At 44.1% G+C, this 26,820-nt stretch overlaps 1 protein-coding gene across 1 annotated transcript in view; it reads right to left on the bottom strand.

Moving 5' to 3' along the window:
- The window catches only part of LOC126263277 (uncharacterized), an 881,511-nt gene that overhangs the window by 410,340 nt on the left and 444,351 nt on the right, over nucleotides 1–26,820 (bottom strand). Inside the window, exons 3-4 of the mRNA XM_049960363.1 lie at nucleotides 17,336–17,558; nucleotides 6,542–6,694 (exon numbers count right to left, since the gene is read on the bottom strand). Of these exons, the coding sequence (XP_049816320.1) occupies nucleotides 6,542–6,694; nucleotides 17,336–17,558 (376 nt within the window). The remainder of the gene's footprint in view (nucleotides 1–6,541; nucleotides 6,695–17,335; nucleotides 17,559–26,820) is intronic.

Genomic DNA, 26,820 nt, shown 5'->3' with positions numbered 1-26,820 from the left:
CCTGTCTGTGATGCAGCGTCGAGGGAAACCGCAGCCATGGTCTCCGAGCTGATAGACCATGCTGCTGCAAACGTCGTCGAACTGTTCGTGCAGATGGCTGTTGTCTTGAAAACGTCCCCATCTGTTGACTCAGAGATTGAGACGTGGCTGTACGATCCGTTACAGACATGCGGATAAGATACTTGTCATCTCGACTGCTAGTGATACGAGGCCGTTGGGATCCAGCACGGCGTTCCGTATTACCCTCCTGAACCCACCGATTCCATGTTCTGCTAACAGTCAGTAGATCTCGACCAACGCGAGCAGCAGTGTCGCGATACGATAAACCGCAATCGCGATAGTCCACAATCCGACCTTTATCAAAGTCGGAAACGTGATGGTACTCATTTTTCCTTCTTACACGAGACATCACAATAACGTTTCACCAGGCAACGCTGGTCAACAGCTGTTTGTGTATGAGAAATCGGTTGGAAACTTTCCTCATGTCAGCACGTTGTAGGTGTCTCCACCGGCGCCAACCTTGTGTGAATGCTCTGAAAAGCTAATCATTTGCATATCCCAGCATCTTCTTCCTGTCGGTTAAATTTCGCGTCTGTAGCGCGTCATCTTCGTGGTGACGCAATTTTAATGGCCAGTACTGTATTTGCTGAAACACCAGAGAAATAATCCTGACGACTCCTAGGGGAGGCAGCCGAAACAAGTCTTAATATCACCTCGAAAAAGTTGCATAATTAATATTTTATTTGTTTGCAGGTGCATGTTTACTGTCGTGTTTATATTCCGTGCACTTCACTACCGTAGCAAGCCGCGAGAGGAGAAGGAAATTGCGCAACCTAACGATAGTGTAGCGGTGCCACTTGATAAAGTAGTTTTAGTGTGAATTTGAAGTGGTGGATTGCAGCCGTACCCGTAGGTCAGGCGCGGGCTTCTTGATAGTAACTTCATGCACTGTGGTGCGCCTGCTTAGCTTGATGGTAATGTGCTTGCCTCCCATGCAGCGGGCCCGGGTTAGATTCATGGCCGGGTTAGAGATTTTCTCCGCACGTGGACTGGCTGTAATGTTGTCCTGATCATCATTTTATCCTCATCACCGGCACGCGAGTCTCCCAATGTGGCGTCGACTGAAATAAGACTCGCACTCGGCAGCCGAACTTTCCCGGATGGGGCCCCCCGGCCAGCAAGGCCACACGGTGATTTCATTTTATGCACTGTGAAGTAGCACAGCATATCGGGCCGTCATGGACACGGGCCCACATGGGCATGCACCGACACGAGCGCAAGAGTTGACGAACCGACGTGCTCATTGGGAAAGCGATTAACGCTTGCTGGACGCCACCATCGAAACAGTGCACTGTCGCCAACTCAGTGTGTGTCAGTACGTGAGTTAAAGAGGCGCATTCCGAGAGAGGAGGACATTAAACACTAATCTCCTCGTCCTCCTCCTCCGACAGAGGACCATAGTTCCCGTATGTGGCGGGGTCATGGTTCGACCCTCTGAGTACGCAAGGGATTCGGAACCAGCCAGCAGCAGACGAGATCAGGCCTTCCAGCAGCACGGTCGACTCCTGTCCAGAGGCAGTGGTGTCGCGTCCCGGTTGCTGCAGAGTGCATCCACCCAACAGCAGCCGCCTTCCGCCATTGCGTGGAGCGGGTCGCCGTCGGGCGAGTACTAGTTGAGCACGGCGCGTGGCCGCCATCGAAGTTCGCTGCTGCGGCAGTGAGCCTCGCTGTGGGTTGTCGCCACTGGATCACGGGCAACGGGGTTGGTCTTCAGCAAAGCAGAACGACCAAGCTGCCGAATGCGGGAAATTCGATGTGAGCGGGACAAGGACACTTGTGCCACCTGAGGCAAAGGAAAAAAAAATGCTTACAGTTTTCCCTAGCGTCTCTCTGCACCCGTGAGCTGCCCTGTGACCCAGCCCACAGCCTTCACTCCAGCATCACCACGCCTCTGGCGACTTCAGTAGCGTACCGTGCGATAATTCGTTTTGTGCATTCGAAGGGAAACAATGCACCAACAACGGTTCAAATGGCTCTGAGCACTATGGGACTTACCTTCTGAGGTCATCAGTCCCCTAGAACTTAGAACTACTTAAACCTAACTAACCTAAGGACATCACAAAGATCCATGCCCGAGGCAGGATTCGAGCCTGCGACAGTAGTGATCGCGCGGTTCCAGACTGTAGCGCCTAGAACCGCTCGACCGCTTCGGCCGGCGCACCAACAATCCTATTCAAAAATCTCGCCGAACGGATGCAGTAACTAGAGAGTGAAAAGATTTGTCAAGCCGGTCCAGATGACGTTTTAGTGGCCTGATCACCGTGGTTGCGTGATTGGTGTATCACTATGAATCAGAGCCAAACGGGAAAACCAAGGAGTAGAGAGACATCGATGCAGCAGCGCCGAAAAGCGATAAGACCTATGTATGGTATGGCACCTTGGGCTGTTTTTTGGGGGCTAAGATGGTGTTGTACTAATAGACTTTGCTAGTAAACAGTAAACCATTACGGGCGCATGCTGTCGAAAATTACTGATGAAGTTGCGGGAAGATGTCAAGATTAAGAGGCGAGACAAGCTATTCAGGACGTTATTTGGTTCACGATAATGCGCCAGCTGTTCCTGTACAGAGCGGAGTCATTCGTGCTGCTTCTTTCGACTATCAAATTATTTCACTTAAGCCCCATCCCATTCCTCCGTTCTTTCTCCTGCCTTGCCACACAGTGACCTCTACCATTTTCCTCATATTAAGAAATTATTGCTTGGCAGACATTTCCACAAATAAATCAAAGCGAAAATGTCCCTGAACAGCCAAAATGCAGACTTCCATATTGGTCTCCGCCACGTCATCCGTCACTGGAAAAAGTGGACAAGTGTTGGTTGGACTCGCTCTCTGAGGGTTCCGTACAAACTTCATTATGTTTACAGATAGTCCTATGTGTTTTAATGATTTAGTTTGCGAGTATCAAAACATCTACATGTACATCAACGTACATACTCCGTAAGACACTGCGCACTGCGCGGGCGAGGGAAAAATGATGGTCCATCTGCCTCCATACGAGCCCTAATCTCCCTAATCTTCGTGTCTTTGCGCGAAATGTACGTTGGCGGCAGTAGAATCGTTGTGCAGTCAGCCTCAAACTCGAATTCTCTAAATTTTCTCAGTATTGTTCCTCGAAAAGAACGTCGCCTTCTCTTCAGTGGTTCTTACACTACTGGCCATTAAAATTGCTACATCACGAAGATGACGTGCTACAGACGCCATATTTAACCGACAGGAAGAAGATGCTGTGATATGCAAGTGATTAGCTTTTCAAAGCATTCAAACAAGGTTGGCGCCGGTGGCGACACCTACAACGTGCTGACATGAGGAGAGTTTCCAAACGATTTCTCATACACAAACAGCAGTTGACCGGCGTTGCCTGGTGAAACGTTGTTGTGGTGCCTCGTGTAAGGAGGAGGAATGCGTACCATCGCGTTTCCGACTTTGATAAAGGTCGGATTGTAGCCTATCGCGATTGCGGTTTATCGTATCGCACCATTGCTGCTCGCGTTGGTCGAGATCCAATGACTGTTGGCAGAATATGGAATCGGTAGATTCAGGAGGGTAATACGGAACACAGTGCTGGATGCCAACGGCCTCGTATCACTAGCAGTCGAGAAGACAGGCATCTTATCCGCATGGCTGTAACGGATCGTGCAGCTACATCTCGAACGCTGAGTACAGATGGGACGTTTGCAAGACAACAACCATCTGCACGAAGAGTTCGACGACGTTTGCAGCAGAATGGACTTTCAGCTCGGAGACCGTGGCTGCCGTTACCCGTGACGCTGTATCACAGACAGGAACGCCTGCGATGGTGTACTCAACGACGAGCCTGGGTGCACGAATGGCAAAACGTCTTTTTTTCGGATGAATCCAGGTTCTGTTTACAGCATCATGATGGTTGCATCCGTGTTTGGCGACATCGCGGTGAACGCACATTGGAAGCGTGCATTCGTCATCGCCATACTGGCGTATCACCGGGCGTATGGTATGGGGCGCCATCGGTTGCACGTCTCGGTCACCTCTTGTTCGCATTGACGGCACTTTGGACAGTGGACGTTTCATTTCAGGTGTGTTACGACCCGTGGATCTACCCTCCATTCGATCCCTGCGAAACCCTACATTTCAGCAGGATAATGCACGACCGCATGTTGCAGGTCCTGTACGGGCCTTTCTGGATACAGAATATCTTGGACTGCTGCCCTGGCCAGCACATTCTCCGGATCCCTCACCAACTGAAAACGTCTGCATGGGCAGCTGTACCCGTAAGCGCCATCCAAGCCCTGTTTGACTGAATGCCCAGGCGAATCAAGGCCGTTATTACGGCCAGAGGTGGTTGTTCTGGGTACTGATTTCTCAGCATCTAATCACCAAAAATGCGTGAAAATGTAATCACAAGTCAGTTCTAGTATAATATATTTGTACAATGAATTTCCGTTTACCATCTGCATTTCTTCTTCGTGTAGAAATTTTATTGGCCAGTAGTATAGTTGAGTTCCCGAAGCACTCCGTTATACTTGCGTAATGTTCGAACTTATCCTTAAAAAATCTAGCAGCCTGACTCTGAATTGCTTCGATGTCTTATTTAATTCGAACTAGTGCGAATCTTAAACAGTCGAACAGCATTCGATAATGGGTGACCCTTGTGTCCTACATCCAGTCACCATTACAGGTGAAGTACACTTTATTAAAATTCTCCCAATAAACTGAGTCGACCATTCGCCTTCCCTACTGCAATTATTACGTGCTCATTCCATTTCATACTGTTTCGCAACGTTACGCCTACATAATTAATCGACATGACTGTGTAAAGCAGCACAATACTAATGCTATACTCGGACACCATAAGTTTGTTTTACCTATTCGTCTGCATAAACTTACATTTACCTACATTTACAGCTAGATGCCATTCATCTCATCAACTATAATTTTTTTTACGCCATCTTGCATGGTCCTGCAGTCATTGAGCGTTCCCATACAGCAGAGGACCATCAGCAAACAGCGGCAAACTGCTGCTTACCCTATCATCAGATCAGTTATGTGTGTAAAAAAATAACAGGGATCCTGTCACACTTCGCTGGGGCACGCCTGATGATATTCTTGTCTTGAATGAGCGCCCACCATCGATGACAACGTAATGGGTTCTTTTCGCTCTCAAGGAAATTTATTATACTCGAAATTAGAATGTGTTGAAGGGTTGTGCAGCAAACCGATGCTAAAGATATTGGTCTGTAATTCTACGTGTCTGTTCTTTTACCCTTCTTGTATACAGTAGTCACCTGAGCTTTTTTTTCAGTCGCTTGAGACTTTGTCCTGGTCGAGCGATTCGCGATGAATACAGGCTAAGTAAGGGCAAATGCTGTAAATTATGCTTTGTAATGCGTGACATAAGTGGGTGTATCTTTGGATTGCATTGACTTGGAAGTTTAAATTTTTTACAGTACCAATTGACCGTAGACCTTAGTATTTGGTGTAAATTTGAACCGGATAATTCAAAACCTTACTGAGAAAACGAGGTCTTAACAGGCGGACGACAAACATCTGAGGTCATCAGTCCCCTATACTTAGAACTACTTAAACCTAACTAACCTATGAACATCACACACCCATACCCGAGGTAGGATTCGAACCTGCGACCGTAGCAGCAGCGCTCTTCTGGACTGAAGCGCCTAGAACCACTCGGCCACAGCGTCTGGCCACAGAGTTGGACAACAGAGGGATTGTATTCAGGTTTCGTCTTTACTAGCTGAGGTATGGAACCCTAAAAATTGGGATAACCGTGTCACAATAAAGGCATTAATTTACGGAGCCGCTGCTTTTGATGCAATAATTAAAGTTTTATTCTTCCCCTTTCTCGTTACGGTAATCCATGGGTGTAATTTGAGCCGTTCTGAGGCTGATTTTTACGAGAAGTTTTTTGCTTCTAGTATTGTATAGTTCCACAAGTGCCAGTTTTCGCTTTTAACTTAATATGTATCAAGTAGGAGCAGTGGGACGTGCACGATACAAAAAGTGATGAAAAACTAATGTTGGCCTACTGTGACTGAGCCGCCAGCTTCGGAAATGCCCATTGTATAACAAACAAAAAACAGAAATTACGATTGGAGCAGACATATCACACCCCAGTGTAGCATCTGTAATTTAGCCTGCAGTTTTTGAAATGCTCCTTGTATCCCAAACACAAAATAGATATTATAACTATAACTGTGCGTCTCTGCTGTGTGCTGTATGCTGTTTGCTGCATGTTGTGTGCTGTCTTCTGTTTCATGTACACCATTTGCTGTATAGTGTATGCTGTTTGCTGTCTGCTGTCTGCTGTTTACTGTATGCTGCCTACTGTCTGCTGTTTGCTGTTTGTTGTATGCTGTTTGTTGTCTGCTGTATGCTGTTTGCTGTCTGTTCGGACAGTGCTGTATGCTTGTGGTGTTTGCTGTTTACTGTTTATTGTTTGCTGTCTGCTGTGTACGGCGTGCTGTTTGCTGTATGCTAGTGCCGCACCGTCCGTGCCGTTCCTGCCTGGCGTGCCCGGCGTCCCCGGCACCCCGTCCGTGCCCGGCCTGCCGGGCACCCCGTCCAGCCCGTTGCGGCCGGGCAGCCCGTCCAGGCCCGGCTCTCCGGGCACTCCGTCTCGGCCGTCCAGTCCGGGAGGACCTGCAACAGGCCGACAGATACACGTGTAACAGCAACGTACACGTGTGACACTTCTGCAAGCAGAACACATCATATCAGTATCATTGTGGTTGCAACATAACACCAGTTATGCAGAAATCACAAGTTGGTGTACGATACTTGAAACAGCTATAAGCTGCGGGAAATACGAGTAATATGAGGGATCGGTAAAGTTTTAACTATCACCCAAATAAGACAAGCTACGTTATTGCTATGATCGTTTGTGATATTTGTTTATGTTGTACTGTAGGGAAGAAAGAATGCATGCCTTAAGTCCTTCTTAATCGAAGAACTTTTGTCATTATCTCAGATTATAATTGTTCCCTGTTCATTCTCTTAAACACTGTGCTGTGTCCTTGCTATAAAATAGCAACCAGCAATGCCTCCTACTACAGGAGGCTTTTTTGACTTCATTCGGTGCTCTGTCAAATTCTTCTGGATCACATCTCCCATGTCATCTTCATCCAGTCTCCACGTTTATTTCCTTTGTATACCCCTTCCATATCCTGCCAGTTTTGAGCCTTTCCTTCTCTGTTTAGTAGTGGCCTGCTGTCTGCTGACGTTCATACCTCAGGTTCTTATTTCTAAAATGATTAATTCAAGTTTTCTCTGAGCTGTGTCTATCTACCCCACGACCAAGTACTTTTCTACAACTTTGCATTTCCTTTCAGTCTTACGTTTTAGGCATGAATTCACTTTTACCACATCATTTTCTATATTGGTATATTTTATCCTTTCATTTACTTTATGTGATTAAAAAGTATCCAGATTCCCCCCCCCCCCCAATTATGTAACGCACATTGGCCACGAGATATCACGACAGGCGGACCCGCCGGTACGAAAGCAGGTGGGAAGCATTGTGTTATCAGTTGAGAAGCAGCAACAGTAGGTTCGGCTAACTAGAAGAGCTCAGTGAGGTCGAACATGAAATTTTCACTGGACGTCTTGAGGAAAGTAGTATTCCTGTCTGGGCTGTTTTTATTTTGAGATAGTCACTTTATTTCGTGATTCAGTTATCATCTAATTTCGCCATATTGGGCATTTTCTAGGTGCCTCTGCCGCTTGCATCGCATCAAAAATCTGTAATCATACAGCAGCTTATATTCCATACTTCTGTCTGAAGGAAGCAACTTCTGATAGTGTCCTTAACTCTCAGTCGGTGACAATGTTTTACAAAATAAACTGTGTCATGGGATATTTACATACTCCGTATTCCTACTGCATTTTCTAAATAGGCAATTGGACAGAAATATAAAGTAATGACTACAGGTTATTCCGATTGCTGTTTACTATTTTTTGACATCAAAACATCTTTACCAAATCAAAACATAACAATGGCTTGTTTGAAAACTAATGTCTCGTTATGGCAACAGCTTCAAATTGCATTGAATCTGTTAACTACTTATAAAACTTTAAAGTACATTGAAGATAATTAGGAGAAGTGCAGTTATGAGCATTAGTGTCCGAAATATAAAACTAAAGGAAGTTTATCATGTAAGCTTCAACTGTAGGCAATTTCGCAAACGCTGAACTTAAGCAATTTTTCATTCATCCACACATTCGAAGCAGATTGAGCGCCTGCAGGATGCCTGTATATACAGGCCACTTCAGTCTTCTTATACAATGTTTGAGGACACAGTAAATACCCCTTTAGTTTCGTTGGACCAATCTTCTGCACTATGGAAGGCAACTGAACCTCTGAGTTCTCTAGGTAGCTTGCAATGAGTAACCTTTCATTTAGATACATGTCGCACAGTTGTCTTGAAAGACCTTGTAGGAAATCAAATCTTGAGAGGTATTTATTGTCGCTGAAGGCTGACAGAAGTACATGCTAATTTACGACAGCAATGTTTAGAATTCTGAAGAACACTGCCATTGGCCAACGAGAGGTGTACCTACTATTTGAAATGTTCATACAGTTTGGATCTAATTCGTCGACATACTGGTTTGTTAGATTATAAAAAAGCATGATTTCAGGCTTAGGAGAGAGTGGGGAAAGTGGATAAGTGGGCAAGTGGGTACAATGGGACTGTGAGCTAACACGCATGCGCAGGGCGGACATGGGTGAGTAGAGGCTGTTGTTTACCGTGACGCAGTGCCACACGGCGTCAACAGAGTACTCTACGCGTTTTTATTGTTGAAATTGTGTTTTCATGAGTAGAAAGTAATTGTTGGCTAGTGTGTTTGAGTTGGCGTACCAGCAAGAGGATATTCTTCAGGAAGTTCACTGTTGGCACTGTTAAACGCCTGCTTCTTTCTAAGAATTTCATGATAGTTTCATCTTTCTAGACTTTATATTTTAGAGACTTAAGTTTGACTTACGAGACACTTATTCATGGGGCAAGATGATACGCGTAGCTGGGGCAAATTGATACACTGTATGAACGTACCCCAATATTGTAAAAATTAGAGTTTTGTCTTTTCTTACAGAAACATGGTGCGGAATTATACTAGGAAGACAGATCGAGGGAAAGTCCCGAATGAGATCTTTGAAAAAGCCTATGAAGCCGTCAAGACCAAAACCATGTCTTTAAGGGAAGCAGCTGTAGCCTTCGAGATCGACAAAATGACATTGTTTAGATCTATAAGAAAAAAAGATGAATCGCAAGGTGAAACGGCTACAATGGGGTATGGCAAACCAAGAAAAAATTTTCCAGACCAATTAGAATCCAACTCGAAGAGTTTATAATACACTCTTCTAAAATCTACTACGGACTTACACCACAAAACATCAAAGTTTTAGCTTACGAACTTGCTATTGCTAATAGGAATATCATTACATTGCCTGATTCATGGATTAACCATAAAATGGCTACAAAGGACTGGTTTAGCTAATTTATGAAAAGACACCCTCGACTATTAATTAGGGAGCCTGAGGCTACGACCCTTAGTCGCGCTACCAGTTTTCATAAAGCCAATGTTGGTCTATTTTTTGACAATTTAAAGAGTACTTTAGATAAATACAAATTTGAACCTAAGGATATTTGGAATGTCGACGAGACCGGTGTGCAAACAGTTCAGAGACCAAACAAAATCGTTGCTCAGGAAGGAGTACGCCAAGTAGGGAAAGCTGCGCCAGCGGAAAGGGGGATGGCTGTCACTGTGGTATTGGCTGTCAGTGCCATCGGCAACTCAGTTCCTTCGATGTTCATGTTTCCGAGAGCATTCTTCAAGGATCACTTCATCATTAACGGACCACCAGGATGTATCACATCTGAATCGTTTTCGAAGTTCATTAAACATTTTCACGGCAACGTAACAACTTTTGCAAAGAAAATGGTATCGTCATGTTGTCGCTTCCCCCACACACTTCCCACCGCCTGCAACCGCTTGACAGGTCAGTTTATGGGACTTTCAAGAAATTTTACTTCGCTTCAGTCGACGACTGGATGATCAACAATCCAGGGAAAACTGTAACAATCTACGAAATTCCTGGCATAGTAAAGATGGCACTACCTAGAGCAATAAATCCCACAAATATTATATCTGGATTTCAAGCAACAGGAATTGCGCCATACAACAGAGAAGTGTTTACTGATGATGACTTCTTGTCCAGCGCAGTCACGGATAGAGAGATGACTTCACAAGACAGCACTGTCAAGACTTCTCAGGCTGGGACAAGCAGCGCTGATGGTCTACAGTCCAAAGTGAACCGAACTGAGACTACAACTGCAGTTCCATCTACAAGTAAGGATGTTTCTCTAGATGTATTCACTGTGAGCCCTCAAGACATCCGCACCAACCCAAATGTTGGAGAGCGAGAAAATATCAAAAAAGGGAAGAGACCTTTAAAATCCGCTATCCTTACTAGCACACCAGTAAAGGAGAGACTGGAAGAGGAAGCAAAAGAAAAGGAAGCTAAAATGGTAGCCAAGTCAGAAAACGCCCAAAGAAGACTTTTTAAAACGATAGAGAGTCAGACTAAAGAGAAGAACAAGATGAAGAAAAAGAAATGCGTCCCAAAGAATAAAATGAAGATTGCACCAGAGTCTCAGCAAGAGAACGACGCCTTGTGTCTCATATGTTTGGAGCCATTCTCCGAATCCAAGCCAGGTCAGGACTGGATACAGTCCATTTCTTGCAAAGAGTGGGCCCATGTAGAATGTGGTAAACACTGTAAGATGTACACTTGTATTCACTGTACATCTAACTTTGTAATCAGTGATTCTGAGTAGGTTATGGACACAATCTCATGATCTGTGTGTTTAAAATAAGTTAATGATATGTCTTACGTTACCTTTGTAACATATTCTGCTTAATAATTTTTTTCGATTATCTATTGAGTAATTATTTGCCACCTTATTGTCAATTAGCTTATTATTTAAACATTTGTATCAACTTGCCTCTCGCTAGTATCAACTTGCCCCCATGTGGGGAACATTGATACACTTTGCAGCATTAAACAAATATTTCAATTTTGGGAGATATATGTGGTTAATCAAAGCGTCAATACCATAGAAAAGTGCACAGCTAATTGAAGTATAATATCATAATTTTCCCAATTAAAACAAAATTAAAACAAAAAATGTAAAAAATAAAATCTGAAATTTGTCTCAACATGCCCCGCTCTCCCCTACCTGTCTTATTGTTAGGGCATTTACAACGATGCATAGATGAAATTAACACAACTGTCTTACTTTTTTTGGGCACATGTGAAACAAGTGGCTTGTCTGTAGTAAATCAATCTTTACGATTCTGTTGTGGCAAGAAAATTAATGGAAATATCCTTTTATTTTTCTTCAGATTGCCTACATAAATTAGGTTCCGTTTTTCAGTCCGATTGACGATTCTGCAGCGGCAACAGTATTAATGGAATTGTCCTTAAATTTTTCATTATATTGAATACATAAATTAGCTCCCGTTTTTCAGTTCGTAAACAACTTCTACTGAGCTGATATATCTTCAAGTACCTTCGACAGGTTTTGACAGTCAAATTAAATTCTGTGATGGTATCAATAATTTCTTCTTCTCAGACGACAGTCCCATCCCTTCGCTGCCTTTGTCAGTACATACGTGGGCAGCTAGGAGATAATGTGTTCTGGTGTCACATAATATCATGATTTTGAATTCAAAATTTTGATACCATTTACACTTTAAATCTGCATCGTCCATGAAATCTAGCAACATTTCGCCAGTACAGAAGTTTTCTTCAAAGCAGCAGTAGGCGTGACTGTTCCTTACAAGTGAATTAAATAGTGCGAAACTGCAACTGTAGGATCGGTTTTCAGTCTACCATCCATTTTTCTGGAGTCGTCGAACCGAAGACAGATTAGCAAAATTAACATTCGTTTCAATGACATAGTGCAGGAGAACAACACACATCAAAAAAAGTTTTTCATCACCCCAGTTCCCAGATCTCCTGAATATAGACGTTGACTGTGGATATTGAATCACAGACACAGTCCCTTTGACTGTTCAGAGGTGTCACTAAACCCTCCGAAACATGAAAACAACCATGCATGAGCAACTCCTATTAGACGGAGGGGGGTCCGACAGCCGATCACTTCCAGTCATTCCACCAGCAAGGAGGTATGCGGCTCGTGTTGTCTGTAATTCAACCATGCCTAGACGGCCAATACCGCGGTTCGATCGCGTCCGCATTGTTACTTTGTGACAGGAAGCGCTCTCAACAAGGGAAGTGTCTAGGTGTCTCGGAGTGAAAGCGATGTTGTTCGGACATGGAGGAAATACAAACAGACAGGAACTGTCGATGACATTGCTCGCTCGCTGCCTACGGATTATGGCTCGGAGGAACCCTGACAGCAACGCCACCATGTTGAATATTGTTTTTTGTGCAGCCACAGGACGTCATGTTACGACTCGAACTATGCGCAATAGGCTGCATGATGCGCAACTTCACTCCCGACGTCCATAGCGAGGTCCATCTTTGCATCCACGACACCGTGCAGCGCGGTACAGATAGGGCCAACAACATGCCGAATGGACCGCTCAGGATTGACATCAAATTCTCTTCACCGATGAGTGTCGCATATACCTTCAACCAGACAATCGTCGGGGACTTGTTAGGAGGCAACCCGGTCAGTCTGAACGCCTTAGAAACACTCTCCAGCGAGTGTAGCAAGGTGGAGATTCTCCGCTGTTTTGGGATGGCATTATGTGGTTCCGACGTACGTAGCTGGTGGTCATGGAAGGCGCCGTAACGGCTGAACGATACATGAATGCCATCCTCCGACCGAAAGTGCAACCATATCCCATATCGGCAGCATACTGGCGAGGTATTCGAATTCATGGACGACTATTCGCCCCCCCCCCCCCCCCCATCGTGCTATCCGTAGGTAGCGCTCATCCACTGCAGTAGTAGCCCTTGGGTGGCCTCAACGAGGCATGTCATCGGCAGTGCCTGTCTCTCTGTATTTCCTCCGTGTCAGAACAACATCGCTTTCACTCCGAGACGCCTGGACACTTCCCTTGTTGAGAGCCCTTCCTGTCGCGATGTAACAATGCGGACGCGATCGAACCGCGGTATTGACGGTCTAGGCATGGTTGAACTACAGACAACACGAGCCGTGTACCTTCTTCCTGGTGGAATGACGGGAACTGATCGGCTCCGTCTAATAGGCGTTGCTCATGCATGGTTCTTTTCATGTTTCGGCGGGTTTAGTGACACCTCTGAACAGTCAAAGGGACTGTGCCAATATCCACAGTCAACTCTATATTCAGGAGTTCTGGGAACCGGGGTGATGCAAAACTCTTTTTAATGCGTGTATAAGCTGGTTGTTTAGAGTGACTGTGATTGCGACAGAATCTCGGCACTGTAACTTCACATTAGTACAGACTTGGTGGTTAACTTGCAACCAAGACGCGAAAATATATCAAATTTAATTCCAAATATTTCAGGTTTTTAATAGCTAATTAAACCTGACACTACAAAACCATTTGTTGCAGCTTCTAGATACGTCTAATGCGACTGGTTTTGCTACATTTTATCCAGTCGAGAAATATAATTCCATACATGGAATTCGTTCGCAGTTGCGAATACGGACAACTGTCATCTGTATAATGGAATGATGACAGTGAAAATATGTGCTGGACCGTCCGTCGAACCATGATTTCCCGAGATAACACAGAGAAAGGGATAACGTCTACACTACAGAAAACTGCATCTAATCTGAGTGATCGGAGCCAAGCCACGCGTTTGCGCACGTAAGTTTCTAGGGCTTGGGATGAGTCGATATTGATCTTCAGTTTTTACTTTCATTCTGCCATCTGGCTTTCAGTAAAATAATCAGTGCTGGCGCGACAAACATGAGCTTCACGTGGCTAATGGATTGATTGAGTCCTCGTCTAGGTAGGCACAGTATAATTTGCACAGTTTTACAGAAATATGTACGCCGTGCTCTTTTGTACTCCAAATACAGAGAAACTGCAGTCGACGCTTGTTGAAAACATAACGGGAATTTGACTGTGTCATCTCACAGTGTGTCATTACGGGCACATTTGCAACCAAACGATGTTGTTTGTGCTTGTGCTTCTGATGCTACTGACTGGCATCACGCATCACTTTGTGATAGGGGGAGGAGTTTATTTATTATCCACCGTTCACCACGCAGAGAGTGTATATATCCGTGTTTGTTACACTTCCATTTAGGCCAATGTTATCTCCAATTTCTCTTATTCGATTTTGTGTGATCTCATGACAAGCAGTGCTGCTACCTCTCAGAAAATCATGATTGTATGGCTCCTGCTTGGAAAAAAACATGAGCCTTCTTATCGGTAGCGAACCTTTCGAGAGCTGTCAAACCTCTAAACATGGATGTACAATGGTTACTTGTGCTGTATAATAATTTTAGTACAAAGTACCTGCAGCTGTACCTAATTCTAACTATCACAGTTGTGGAAAGAACAGTTCCCTATATCCGTCAGTAACAATCACAAAACTAACATTAGAAACAGAAAATTCTGTTATTCAATAATGCTTCTTCTATGTACTGCCACTATTTAGTGATAAAGTGTCCATAACACTACTTAAGTGAAATTTAGATATCTTACAGTGTTTTCTATGTGTCAAGTTCATGTAAGTTGAACAAAAGACGATCATATGGGCTTCTACATGTCTTCCAGAGTAAATATCACAAGTGGTAGGATTTTTGGATGATGCACTGATGCAAAGTGAATGCACAAACACATCGTTAATAGACACCTTTAACATACAGAAAATTTCGCTCTATTAAATGCCACTAGGTTAGAATACAGCCCGCAACAGAATGCAAAGAACTTAGCAACAAGGCAAATAGTATCTCTCTGTGACAATCAGTTGATGCTGTCGACTTTCAGGCCCTACAAGTTTACGTTGAAACCTCCGTGACTTCAAGCCAAGTGCAAGCTATGAAAAGAAGGGTAGCAAGGGCAATTTCTGAGCATAAGCAAGTGAAAGATGCCTATACAGGGTGGTCCATTGATTGTGACCGGGCCAAATATCTCACAAAATAAGCGGTAAAAAGAAAAAATTACAAAGAAAGAAACTTGTCTAGCTTGAAGGGGGAAACCATATGACGCTGTGGTTGGCCCTCTAGATGGCGCTGCCACAGGTCAAACGGATATCAACTGCGTTTTTTTAAATAGGAACCCTCAGTTTTTATTACATATTCGTGTAGTACGTAAAGAAATATGAATGTTTTAGTTGGACCACTTTTTTCGATGTGTGATAGATGGCGCTGTAAGTCACAAACGTATGGCTCACAATTTTAGACGAACTGTTGGTAACAGGTAGGTTTTTAAATTAAAATACAGAACGTAGGTACGTTTGAACATTTTATTTCGGTCGTTCCAGTGTGATACATGTACCATTGTGAACTTATCATTTCTGAGAACGCATGCTGTTACAGCGTGATTACCTGTCAATACCACATTAATGCAATAAATGCTCAAAATGATGTCCGTCAACCTCAATGCATTTGGCAATACGTGTAACGACATTCCTCTCTATAGCGAGCAGTTCGCCTTCCGTAAATGTTCGCACATGCAATGACAATGCGCTGACACGTGTTGTTAGGCGTTGTCGGTGGATCACGATAGCAAATATCCTTCAACTTTCCCCACAGAAAGAAATCCGGGGACGTCAGATACGGTGAACTTGCGGGCCATGGTATGGTGCTTCGACGACCAATCCACCTGTCATGAAATATGCTATTCAATACCGCTTAAATCGCGGGTGAACTATGTGCCGGACATCCATCATATTGGAAGTACATCGACATTCTGTCATGCAGTGAAACATTACATAGGAAATCAGCATACATTGCACTATTTAGATTTCCATCGATAAAATGGGGGCCAATTATCCTTCCTTCCAAAATGCCGCACCGTACATTAACCCGCCAAGGTCGCTGATGTTCCACTTGTCGCAGCCATCGTGGATTTTACGTTGCCCAATAGTGCATATTATGCCAGTTTAGGTTACCGCTGTTGGTGAATGACGCTTCGTCGCTAAATAGAACGCGTGCAAAAATCTGTCATCGTCCCGTAATTTCTCTTGTGCCTAACGGGAGAACTGTATACGACGTTCAAAGTCGTCACCATGCAATTCCTAGTGCATAGAAATACGGTACGGGTGCAATCGATTTTGATGTAGCGTTCTCAACACCGACGTTTTTGAGATTCTCCATTCTCGCGCAATTTGTCTGCTACTGATGTGCGGATTAGCCGTGACAGCAGCTAAAACACCTACTTGGGCATCATCATTTGTTGCAGGTCGTGTCTGACGTTTCAAATGTGGCTGAACACTTTCTGTTTCCTTAAATAACGTAACTATCCGGCGGAGGCTCCGGGCACTTGGATGATGTCGTCCTGGATACCGAGCAGTATACATAGCACACAACCGTTGGGCATTTTTATCACAATAGCCATACATCAACACGATATCGACCTTTTCCGCAAGTGGTAAACGGTCCATTTTAACACGGGTAATGTATCACGAAGGAAATACCGTCCGCACTGGCGGAATGTTACGTGATACCACGTATTTATACGTTTGTGACTATTACAGCGCCATCTATCACAAAGCGATAAAAGTGGTCCAACTAAAACATTCATATTTCTTTACGTAGTACACGAATGTGTAAGAAAAATGGGGATTCCTATTTTTAAGAAACGCAGTTGATATCCGTTTGACCGATGGCCGCGCCATCTAGCGGGCCAACCATAGCGCCATCTGGTTTCCCCCTTCAACCTAGACGAGTTTCGTACTTTGTGGTTTTTTCGTATGATGCTTATTTCGTGAGAGATTTGGCCTGGTCACGATCAGTGGACCATCCTGTATAGCCATTGCAACAAACAACTGTAGAAAACTACTGTCACACTATGAGTACTGCACAGTTTAAAAGAAATCATCAGTTTGACCAATCAGATTGACCAATTATTAGAAGGAGTGCCTGAGAATAAGATTACTACCCCGAAACTAGTTACAAAGAAATGAGGTATAAATACATAAAATAAAAAGTGATGCTATGAAGCTACTATTTCCAAAAGAAATAATTTATCAGTTACCGATCTACAAATATAATAATAATGGGAAAGGTCAGGGTAATCAAAAGTTGATATATGATTGGACAGGGCATGTTATGACATAGCGTAGACAGAGAGCAGGATGAGGCGCTTACTCACCAGGATAGCCGAGTTCGCCCTTGGGGCCGCGGGGACCGGGCAGCCCCGCCACACCGGGGAGTCCCCTGGAGCCGGGCTCGCCGGGGAACCCCCGCTCTCCGCGGTCGCCCTTGGCGCCGGGCTGGCCGTGCAGTCCGGGCGGCCCCTGAGGACCAGGAGAGCCCGGCACGCCCGGCGGGCAGTACTCCCGCGTCGACTTGCAGAACCCCTGGATAGCCACCAGCTGCAACACCACAACAAACAAGCGCTGTGAGGACAGATGGTTAAACACGAGACTGGTACTGCTACCCATTTCACAATGATTGATCTCTGACTTATAACTCACGTTTCGCTTAAAGTGAATGATCGACGTCGATGTATTGTACCTTGCGGGAAAAATTGGAAATGTGTACATTTATTTTATTTGAAAAGTGGGTGACATACGCGGTAATATTTAAGAGAAAGCGTACTTCTTCGAGCACTTTTCGCCGAGTGTCTAATTTGAGGAGTCATTAAAGCCAGATCGTAATTTCGTTAACAGTTTAAAGATACAACCATTCTTTCTTACAGGTGGGTTTTAGTTGCTTTCTGGTTAGTCGCTTTTTTCATAATATTTGCGGATGTAGATTCCCACAATCAGCCTAATGGTAAATAAATAAAATGTCGTTTGACTAGGGCCTCCCGTCGGGTAGACCGTTCGCCAGGCGCAAGACTTGCGTACCGATGGGGATGAAATGATGATGATTAGGAAAACATAACAGTCTCTGAGCGGAGAAAATCTTCGTCTCAGCCGGGAATCGAACCCGGGCCCTCAGGATTGACAGTCCGTCGCGCTGACCATTTTTTTTTTTAATCTCATTTTGTTCGTTTTCGTTCGTTGTATTTGCTCGGGGCGGACGTCGCAAAACACCCGTTCCAGTTCGTAGTTGATCCATTAACTCAGTTTTTTTATTACAGAGGGCAGCTAACCCTCTGACCGAACACGCTGAGGTACCGTGCCGGCCACTCAGCTACTGGGGTAACAAGTATGAACAAGACGAAATGCGTAAATGGAATAGTATTGTTGCCCTTCACAACTGTTACGTTTCCATGCTGATAAATTTACATAAATTGCTCATATCTCATGTTTCATTCATTTGCGTTTTCGTTTTTTGCAACATGTGGTTGCCAATGCTATGCTGCCAAAATCGCTGAGCAACATTTACTTTCCATTGTTTCTTGTTGATTACGTATTGTTTGCGGTGGATATCAGGGAGGATCTTGAATTAAAGTCCATGATCATTTTGAAAGAACTGGCCTCCGTTTAAACATCCAGAACGCTGAATACTGCGAAACTATTCCATCTCCTGGAACTGTAAAAGTTGATGGAACTTTTGTTACTAGTGTGGACACATTCCGACATATATGTTCTTGACTACAGAGTTGTGGCAATGTAAATGAGAACGTGACAGCAGGAATAAAAATGGACCTGGATAAGATTCAGAGACGTGACTGGTATTCTTCATGATAAGAAGGTGCCTAACCACCTAAAATCAAAGATATGCCGCACATTGGTGAGACCAGTTGCAGTATACCGAGAGCTGGAACACACTTAGACGTGCTCAGCACTCACTAAACGCCATGGTAATGCAGTTACAGAGAAGATCATTAGGCATTTCCCTATTTCACTGCCTAACCGTATCAAGAATACAACGGTCCGACAACTAGCTGGAGTGACTCCAGTCAATGAGAAGATGCAAGAATGGAGACTCGGATGGCGTGGACACATCATATGGTCGCCAACTAGTTCACTCATTAGCTCAGTCTATCATCTAACTGTTGCTAACCAGAGACAACGTGCAAGAACTGGGCACTAAAAACGTAGAGTACGAAGTTGCCATCCTTCACCGATCAAAAGGCGCTTATTGCAGCATTACAACAGTGGCAGCGTGCTGCAGTAACAAGTGCGCTCTGTTGGAGCTTTACATAGACTGGAGTTATTAACGCAGCTGCTTTACGAAAACTTAACTGACAAACACTGGGACTGTTCGTCAGTAATGACAACTGATGCAACCAACCAAAAAAAAAAAATTTAGCTTTCCACCCGTGTGTCTTCCGCCGCAATAGGGAAGCACAATCGCAGTGTCTGGCTTTTGAAAATGTAGCGGTGAAACGAATAATCAGAAAATAAGGGAAATAGAAAACGTAATATCTTCAAAGAGCGAAAATAAATTTTTCTCCTAATCTACATCTACATCTACATGGTTACCCTGCAATTCACATTTAAGTGCTTGGTAGAGTGTTCATCGAACCATTTTCATACTACTTCTCTACCATTCAAGTCTCGAATGCCGCGTGGGAAAAAGGAACACCTAAATCTTTCCGTTCGAGCTCTGATTTCTCTTATTTTCTTATGATGGTCATTTCTCCCTACGTAGGTGGGTGTCAACAAAATATTTACACATTAGGAAGAGAAAGTTGGTGATCGAAATTTCGTAAATAGATCTCGCTGCAAAGGAAACCGCCATTGTTTCAGTGACTGCCACCCCAACTCGCGTATCATACCAGTGACACTCTCACCCCTATTGCGCGATAACACTAATCGAGCTGCGCTTCTTTGCAGTTTTTCGATGTCCTCCGTCAATCTTACCTGGTAAGGATCTCATACCGCGCAGCAATATTCCAGCAGAGGACGGACAAGTGTAATGTAGGCTGTCTCTAGCGGGTTTGTCGCGTCTTCTAAGTGTTCTGCCAACAAAGCGCCGTCTTTGTTTCGCCTTCGTCACAATATGATCTATGTGGTCTTTCCAATTTAAGTTGCTTGCAATTGTAGTTTCTAGGTGTTTAGTCGAATTGACAGCCCTTAGATTTGTGCGATTTATCGTTTACCCAAAATTTATCGGATTTCTTTTGGTACCCATGTGGATGACCTCGCAGTTTTCTTTGTTTAGTGCTCATTGCCACTTTTCGCACCATACAGAAATTCTCTCTAGATCATTTTGTAACTGGAATTGACTGTCTGATGATTTAATAAGACAGTAAATTACAGCATTATCTGCATATTATCTAAGGGGGCTGCTCAGATTATCACCTACATCATTTATATAAATCAGGAACAGCAGAGGGCCTATGACACCACCTTGCGGAATGCCAGATATCACTTCTGTTGTACTCGATGATTTACCGTCTATCACTACGAACTGCGACCTCTCTGAGAGGAAATCATGAATCCAGTCACACAACTGAGACGATACTCCGAATGCACGCAATTTGATTAATAGTAGCTTTTGAGGAACGGTATCAAAAGCGTTCTGGAAATCTAGGAATATGGAATCGATCTGAGATCCCTTGTCGACAGCACTCATTACTTCATGGGAATAAAGAGCTATCTGTGTAGCAGAAGAGCGATATTTTCTGAATCCGTGTTGGTTATGTATAAATAAGTAATTTTCTTCAAGGTGATTCATAATGTTCGAGTACAGTATATGCTCCAAAATTCTACTGCAAATTGAGGTCAGTGATATGAGTCTGTAATTTAATGAGTTATTACTATTTCCTTTCTTGGATATTGGTTGAGCTGTGCTACTTTCCAGTCTTTAGGAACAGACCTTTCGTCAAGTGAGCGGTTGTATATTATTGCTAAGAAAGGCGCTATTGAGTCTGCATACTCTGAGAGGAACCTCACTGGTATACCAATTACGGTCTGGTTTCTTGACTCCTCAAAGATGACACGCACCAGAAAAACGCTCGTAAACATACCTGATCTCTTAAACATTATCACGTATGTCGCTCCCTTTTCAACTAAAATGTAATATTCGTTCCCCAAATGAAATAAGACATTTCCGCGATTCCGAAAAGGTACACCACATCGATGTGCGTGATGCGATATAACCAGATTACCTGCTCAAAGTCAGAGATCAGTCATTATAGAATGGATAACTGATTACACTATCTGGTCGAGCAGTTCCCTACATGGAGATAAATTCCCCCGTAAATGTAAAATAAAATTTTCACGAAAGACATTTCTTTTCGAAAAGATCATCTTCATGATGTTCTCGTTAGCCTCAATAACATACATAGCAGCCTGTAGTTGCCTAAAACTTTTAAAGAGTGACGCAATCCGGAGATAACCACTTCTCCTGAAAGGATTATAAGCACGACGTTATTTGAAATTCACGTCTAATTCGGGTTTTCCTAGGGGCAGGCATTTTGCTCCATGTAGTACGTAATACTCCTGGCGCAGTGCGTCGTCCTTTCGACAGTGACGAAACAATGAACTTGTTTTCCGACGGAATGCAATGCGTATGAGGCAGCACTTTCCGTCACGCGTGACACGCCTACTGGTTGTTGACGAGTCTAATGCGTTATACGTTCTATTAAAGCAGTTGCTTCAAGTAAAAAAAAATTTGTGTGCAAATCGCTATTACGTGTGCTAAAAAGCTATGATTGCGCGTCATTGCCAAGGAAGATGAACTGTTAATTGAAGCAGTGTCCAAACCGTGTTGTTTGCACGTGTGGACTGAATAGTTAACACGCTTGCTGTTTCGTCTTCTGGGAATACAAAATTCCGCAACGTATTTAAAGTTTTGTGTCCCATTCGATGGAAAACACCGTATCCTGTTCGCGCGGCGCAAAATTCCTGCTCCAACGAAAACACAGCTTTACTCAGCAACTACCACGAGACGTGCCGCCAATGGCCCTTGTCTTGATGTCTCGTCGTTCATTATTTCGCCAGTCCACTTCTGCACACAACGTATTCTGGATTCTTTCGCGATGCAAGCAGCAATATTTTATTATTTCAGTTGAAGCACCTCATAATTTTTAATGCTCAGCGTCAGGTGCAACTTCCATAACCATGCAATTCTTTAGGTAAATAATTGTGAGATACGTCTAGATCTTCTGATGAACGCTAGACGGTAAAAATTCTGCGAGGGCTGTTCAGAATGTCTCCTAAAACGTTTAGGTAGATAGAGAACAACAGAAAGCATATGAAGTTTCCTTGTGGAATCTCGGTCATAGCTTCTGTTTCGCTGTACGACTTGTTGTCAGTTACTACGAAATGTGTCTTTTGTGATACGAAATCGCGAATCCAACGGCATATCTAACACTGTGATTCAGAGGAACGCAATATGATTACAAGCTGCTTGTGAAGAACTGTTCCAAAACCCTTCTGGAAATTAAAGTTATCGAATCACCTTGAGAACTATTGTCGCCACCACTCATCACTTCGTGCAAATAAAGAGCAAGTTTGGTTCACAAAAACGATATTTTGTGAGTACATGCTGATTAGGTGTCAATAAATCGTGTTCTTCGGAGCATTTGATATTTTTGGAACACAATATCTGTTTCAGAATCGAGTTGGAAATTGATTTCAATTATGTGAAGATATAATTCAGCAGGTTACCTGGATTTCCTTTCCTGTGTACTGGTGTGACCTGTGCAATTGTGAAGTCTTTATATTCGGGTTGTGTGAATCTGAAGATTTTCAGTAGGCGACCATTGCTAGTGAATCCATTCAACCAGTTATTGTCCCAATTCTAAGCCCTGCTAGTGCTTTTGTGAGCTTTAATACCAATCTGCATCATATCTCGGAACCCAAGGCCACGTCCGCTCAGTGCGACAGCTCGTAACCGACTCCTGCCACTTTCGCGCGCAAGACGCTTTCCCTAGCCAACGTTTTCTAGATCTACATCTGCGTCCATACTCTGAAAACCACTGTGAATTGCGTGGCAGAGGTTGTTACCCGTTGTATCGGTTATTATGAATACTTCCCTATCCATTCAGGTACGCAGCGCGGAAAGAACGACTATTTAAATGCCTCTGTGCAGACTGTAATTAATCTGAGCCTGTCCTCATGACCTCTATGGAAGCGGTATGTAAGGGGTCGTTATACATTTCGCTGGTTCTTGAAGCTTTGAAAATTGGCTTTTTTTGTATTGTTAGCGTCATATCTTCAAGTGTCTGCCAATTCTGTTCTCCAACATTTCTGTAACATCATGATGTTCTCGTTAGCCTCAATAACATACATAGCAGCCAGTAGCTGCCTAAAACTTTTAAAGAGTGACACAGTTTGGAGATAACAGCTTCTCCTGAAAGGATTGTAAGCACGACGTTATTTGAAATTCACGTTTAATTCGGGTTTTCCTAGGGGCAGGCGTTTTGCGCCATGTAGTACGTAATATTCCTGGCGCAGTGCGTCGTCCCTTCGACAGTGGGTCAAACGAACCTGTGGCCAATCGTGCTGCATTTCTCTGTACACTTTCACCTTTCCCCGTTAGTCCCATTTTTGTAGGGGTCCCGGGACTCGAGTAGTAATCTAGGATGTGTCGCTCGAATAATATTTAATCAATCTCCTTTGTGGACTGACTGCGTTTCCTCACTGTTGTGCCAGTAAACCGAAATATGTTGAGTGCTTTGCCTACGGCCTTGTCGCAGCGGTAACACCGGTTCCCGTCAGATCACCGGAGTTCAGCGCTGTCGGGCTGGGCTAGCATTTGGATTGGTGACCATCCGGTCTGACGAGTGCTGTTGGCAAGCGGGGTACACTCAGCCCTTGTGAGGCAAACGGAGGAGCTACTTGATTGAGAAGTAGCGGCTCCGGTCTCGTAAACTGACATACGGCCGGCCGAAGTGGCCGCGCGGTTCTGGCGCTGCAGTCTGGAACCGCGAGACCGCTACGGTCGCAGGTTCGAATCCTGCCTCGGGCATGGATGTGTGTGATGTCCTTAGGTTAGTTAGGTTTAACTGGTTCTAAGTTCTAGGGGACTAATGACCTCAGCAGTTGAGTCCCATAGTGCTCAGAGCCATTTGAACCATTTGAAACTGACATACTGCCGGGAGAGCGGTGTGCTGACCACATGGCCCACCATATCCGCTTCCAGTGACGCCTGTGGTTTGAGGATACCACGCCGGTCGGTCGGTACCGTTGGGCCTTCATGGTCTTTTCGGGAGGAGTTTAGTTTAGAGCCTATGTGGAGTTCCATTTCATGTCTCCACAATGTGTTACACCCAGGTATTTGTATGAATTTTCCGATTCCAATGTGAGTCTTTGATAGCGAGTCACACAATAACTCGCTCTTTCGTTTTGTGAAGGGCAGCATTTTTCATTTCTGAACATTTAAAGTTAGTTGCCAGTTTTTGCAACATGTTGAATTCTTATCGAGACAGACAGCTTTATTCAGACAGTACTTCATTGTCATCTGCTAAAAGTATGAGATTACTTTTAATATTCTCTGCAAGGCCATTAACATACAACGTGGATAGCAAGAGTAAGAACAGCCCTGGGATACAGCCGTAGTCACTTCTACATCTGTCGATGACTCTCCATTCAGGATAAATAACATGCTATGTCCTAATCAATAAATTCTCAATCCATTTACAAATTTTCTCTCTCACTCCTACGATCGCAGTTTTGATAATAAGCGTAAGTGTGGCACCGAGTCAAATATTTTCAAAAATAGAGATATAGCGCATGTATTTGAGTGCCTTGATCCATGGCTTTCAGGATGTCAGGCGAGAAAATTGAGTTGGGTTTCGCATGATCAATGTTTTCGGAATCCACGCTGGTCGATATGGAGGAAGTCATTCTGTTGGAGAGAAGTCATTAAGTTTGAGCTCAAACTGTATTCAAAGATTCTATAACAAACAGTTGTTAAGGACACCGCACATTAGTAGATTACTTCTGCTACTCTTCTTGTAGATGGGTGTGACTAGTGCTTTTTTCCAGTTATCGGTAGTGGTTTCTTGTTCGATGGTTCTGAGGTAGATTGTATAAGTGGCAGTCAAATGAAAAAGTGACACATGGAAAACAGTAAGTAAACGGTTTATTGTTACGAAAGTAATCGCCGGAGGTGTTAATACACTTTTCCTACTGTGAGATAAGACGGTCAGTTCCTTCACGGAGATATGTTTGCGGCTGCCCACGGAACCATGACTGTATGCAGGTGTGCACCTCTTCAACCGAAGTAAATCGCCGCCCGCGAATGTTTTTCTTCAGGGCTTCAAGAAATTACATAGGGTGAGATCGGGGTTGTAGGTAGTATGTGCAAGGGCTTCCCGGACGTCATCATTCTGTCGCAGGATAATTCCCGCACACACGTTGCCAAGATTTTTTCGAGTGCGCTGCAGAAGTTTCGCTTCAAACCTGTAAACCTCCTCCATACAGTCGCGATCTCTCCCCACGCGATTTCGATATTTCTGGAGCGCTGAAGAAAGACAATCAAGGCCATCGATACCCTATACCAGTTCAGTCAAAATATAAGGCTTCATACGTTACGTATTTTGATACTCGAAAACTCACTCATGAGGACGTACAGGGTGTGTGTATTGTGTATTATATATTAAACCGGGTATCAAGAAACGATGGAGAAGCTTCGTCCCGCCTTAGCCCTCAGTAGTTCACAACCACACAACCGGCCACAGCAGTCCACCCACCCCACCGCAGCTCCACACCGAATCCAAATTTATCGTGCGGTTCGACCCCCAGCGGACCCCTCCGGCAACGTCTCGTACCAGACGATTGTAACCCTAAATGTTAGCGTGGTAGAGTAATTATGGTGCACGCGTACGTGGAGACAGTGTTTGCGCAGCAATTGTCGACATAGTGTAACTGAGGTGGAATAAGGGGAACCAGCCCGCATTCGCCGAGACAGATGGAAAACCGCCTTAAAACCATCCATAGGTTGGCCGGCACACCGAACCTCCACAATATCCGCCGGACGGATTCGTGTTGGGGACCGGCACGCCTTCCCGCTCGGGAAGCAGCGCGTTAGACTGCGCGGGGAGCATGGCGGGCACCTATAGGGTACTTCCCATAGACATAGAATCATGACATTTGTCAAGAAGCGAGGTTTTACAGTTCACTCACGGTTTCGCAGGCAATTGCAAACACTTTTCCACGAAGGTATTGATGGTCTTGTCTCACATTGGGATAAATATATTAACAATTATGGCGATTACTTTTGAAATAATAAATGGTTTACTTACTGTTTAGGGTTTCCGTGCCTCGAACCTTTTCTCTCAGGAATGAGTAGACGTATGACATTCAAGTGTATGTCACATATGTCTATGGTCCCTTGGCGCTTTAAAACTTTTAAGGTTCTAAATCATTTCAGTCAATAGATACGGCTATTTATGTATGATATTTTGATGCCCGAAAACTTACTTATCAAAACCTATAGTGTACTTCTCATGGACCTATAATCATGAAATTTGACAAAAAGTAAGCTTTCACAGTACAGGTGAAAGGAAATAGCGGAAACAGTTAATTTTTGATTCTGATACACGAAAAAAATATATCTTTTGTCATTTGTTACCCGACATGAAACTCGAAATTAAAATATTATCGAAAGTCTAGGAATCCCTGGGACCAATATCTTGGCAGTATCCATGTCGATACAAGCGACAATCCTGAATATTCTCGATTCCCGCTAAGAACGGACTGTCTACGTACGTAATTAAGTTTCTACGGAACCCTTAGTGCGCGAATCCTATCCGCATCTTCACAGTCGTTTCCATGTCTCATTTTC

The sequence above is a fragment of the Schistocerca nitens genome, chromosome 6 (genome assembly GCF_023898315.1).
Source record: "Schistocerca nitens isolate TAMUIC-IGC-003100 chromosome 6, iqSchNite1.1, whole genome shotgun sequence".
Taxonomy (NCBI): domain Eukaryota; kingdom Metazoa; phylum Arthropoda; class Insecta; order Orthoptera; family Acrididae; genus Schistocerca; species Schistocerca nitens.
This window is presented reverse-complemented; position numbering and strand designations above follow the sequence as displayed.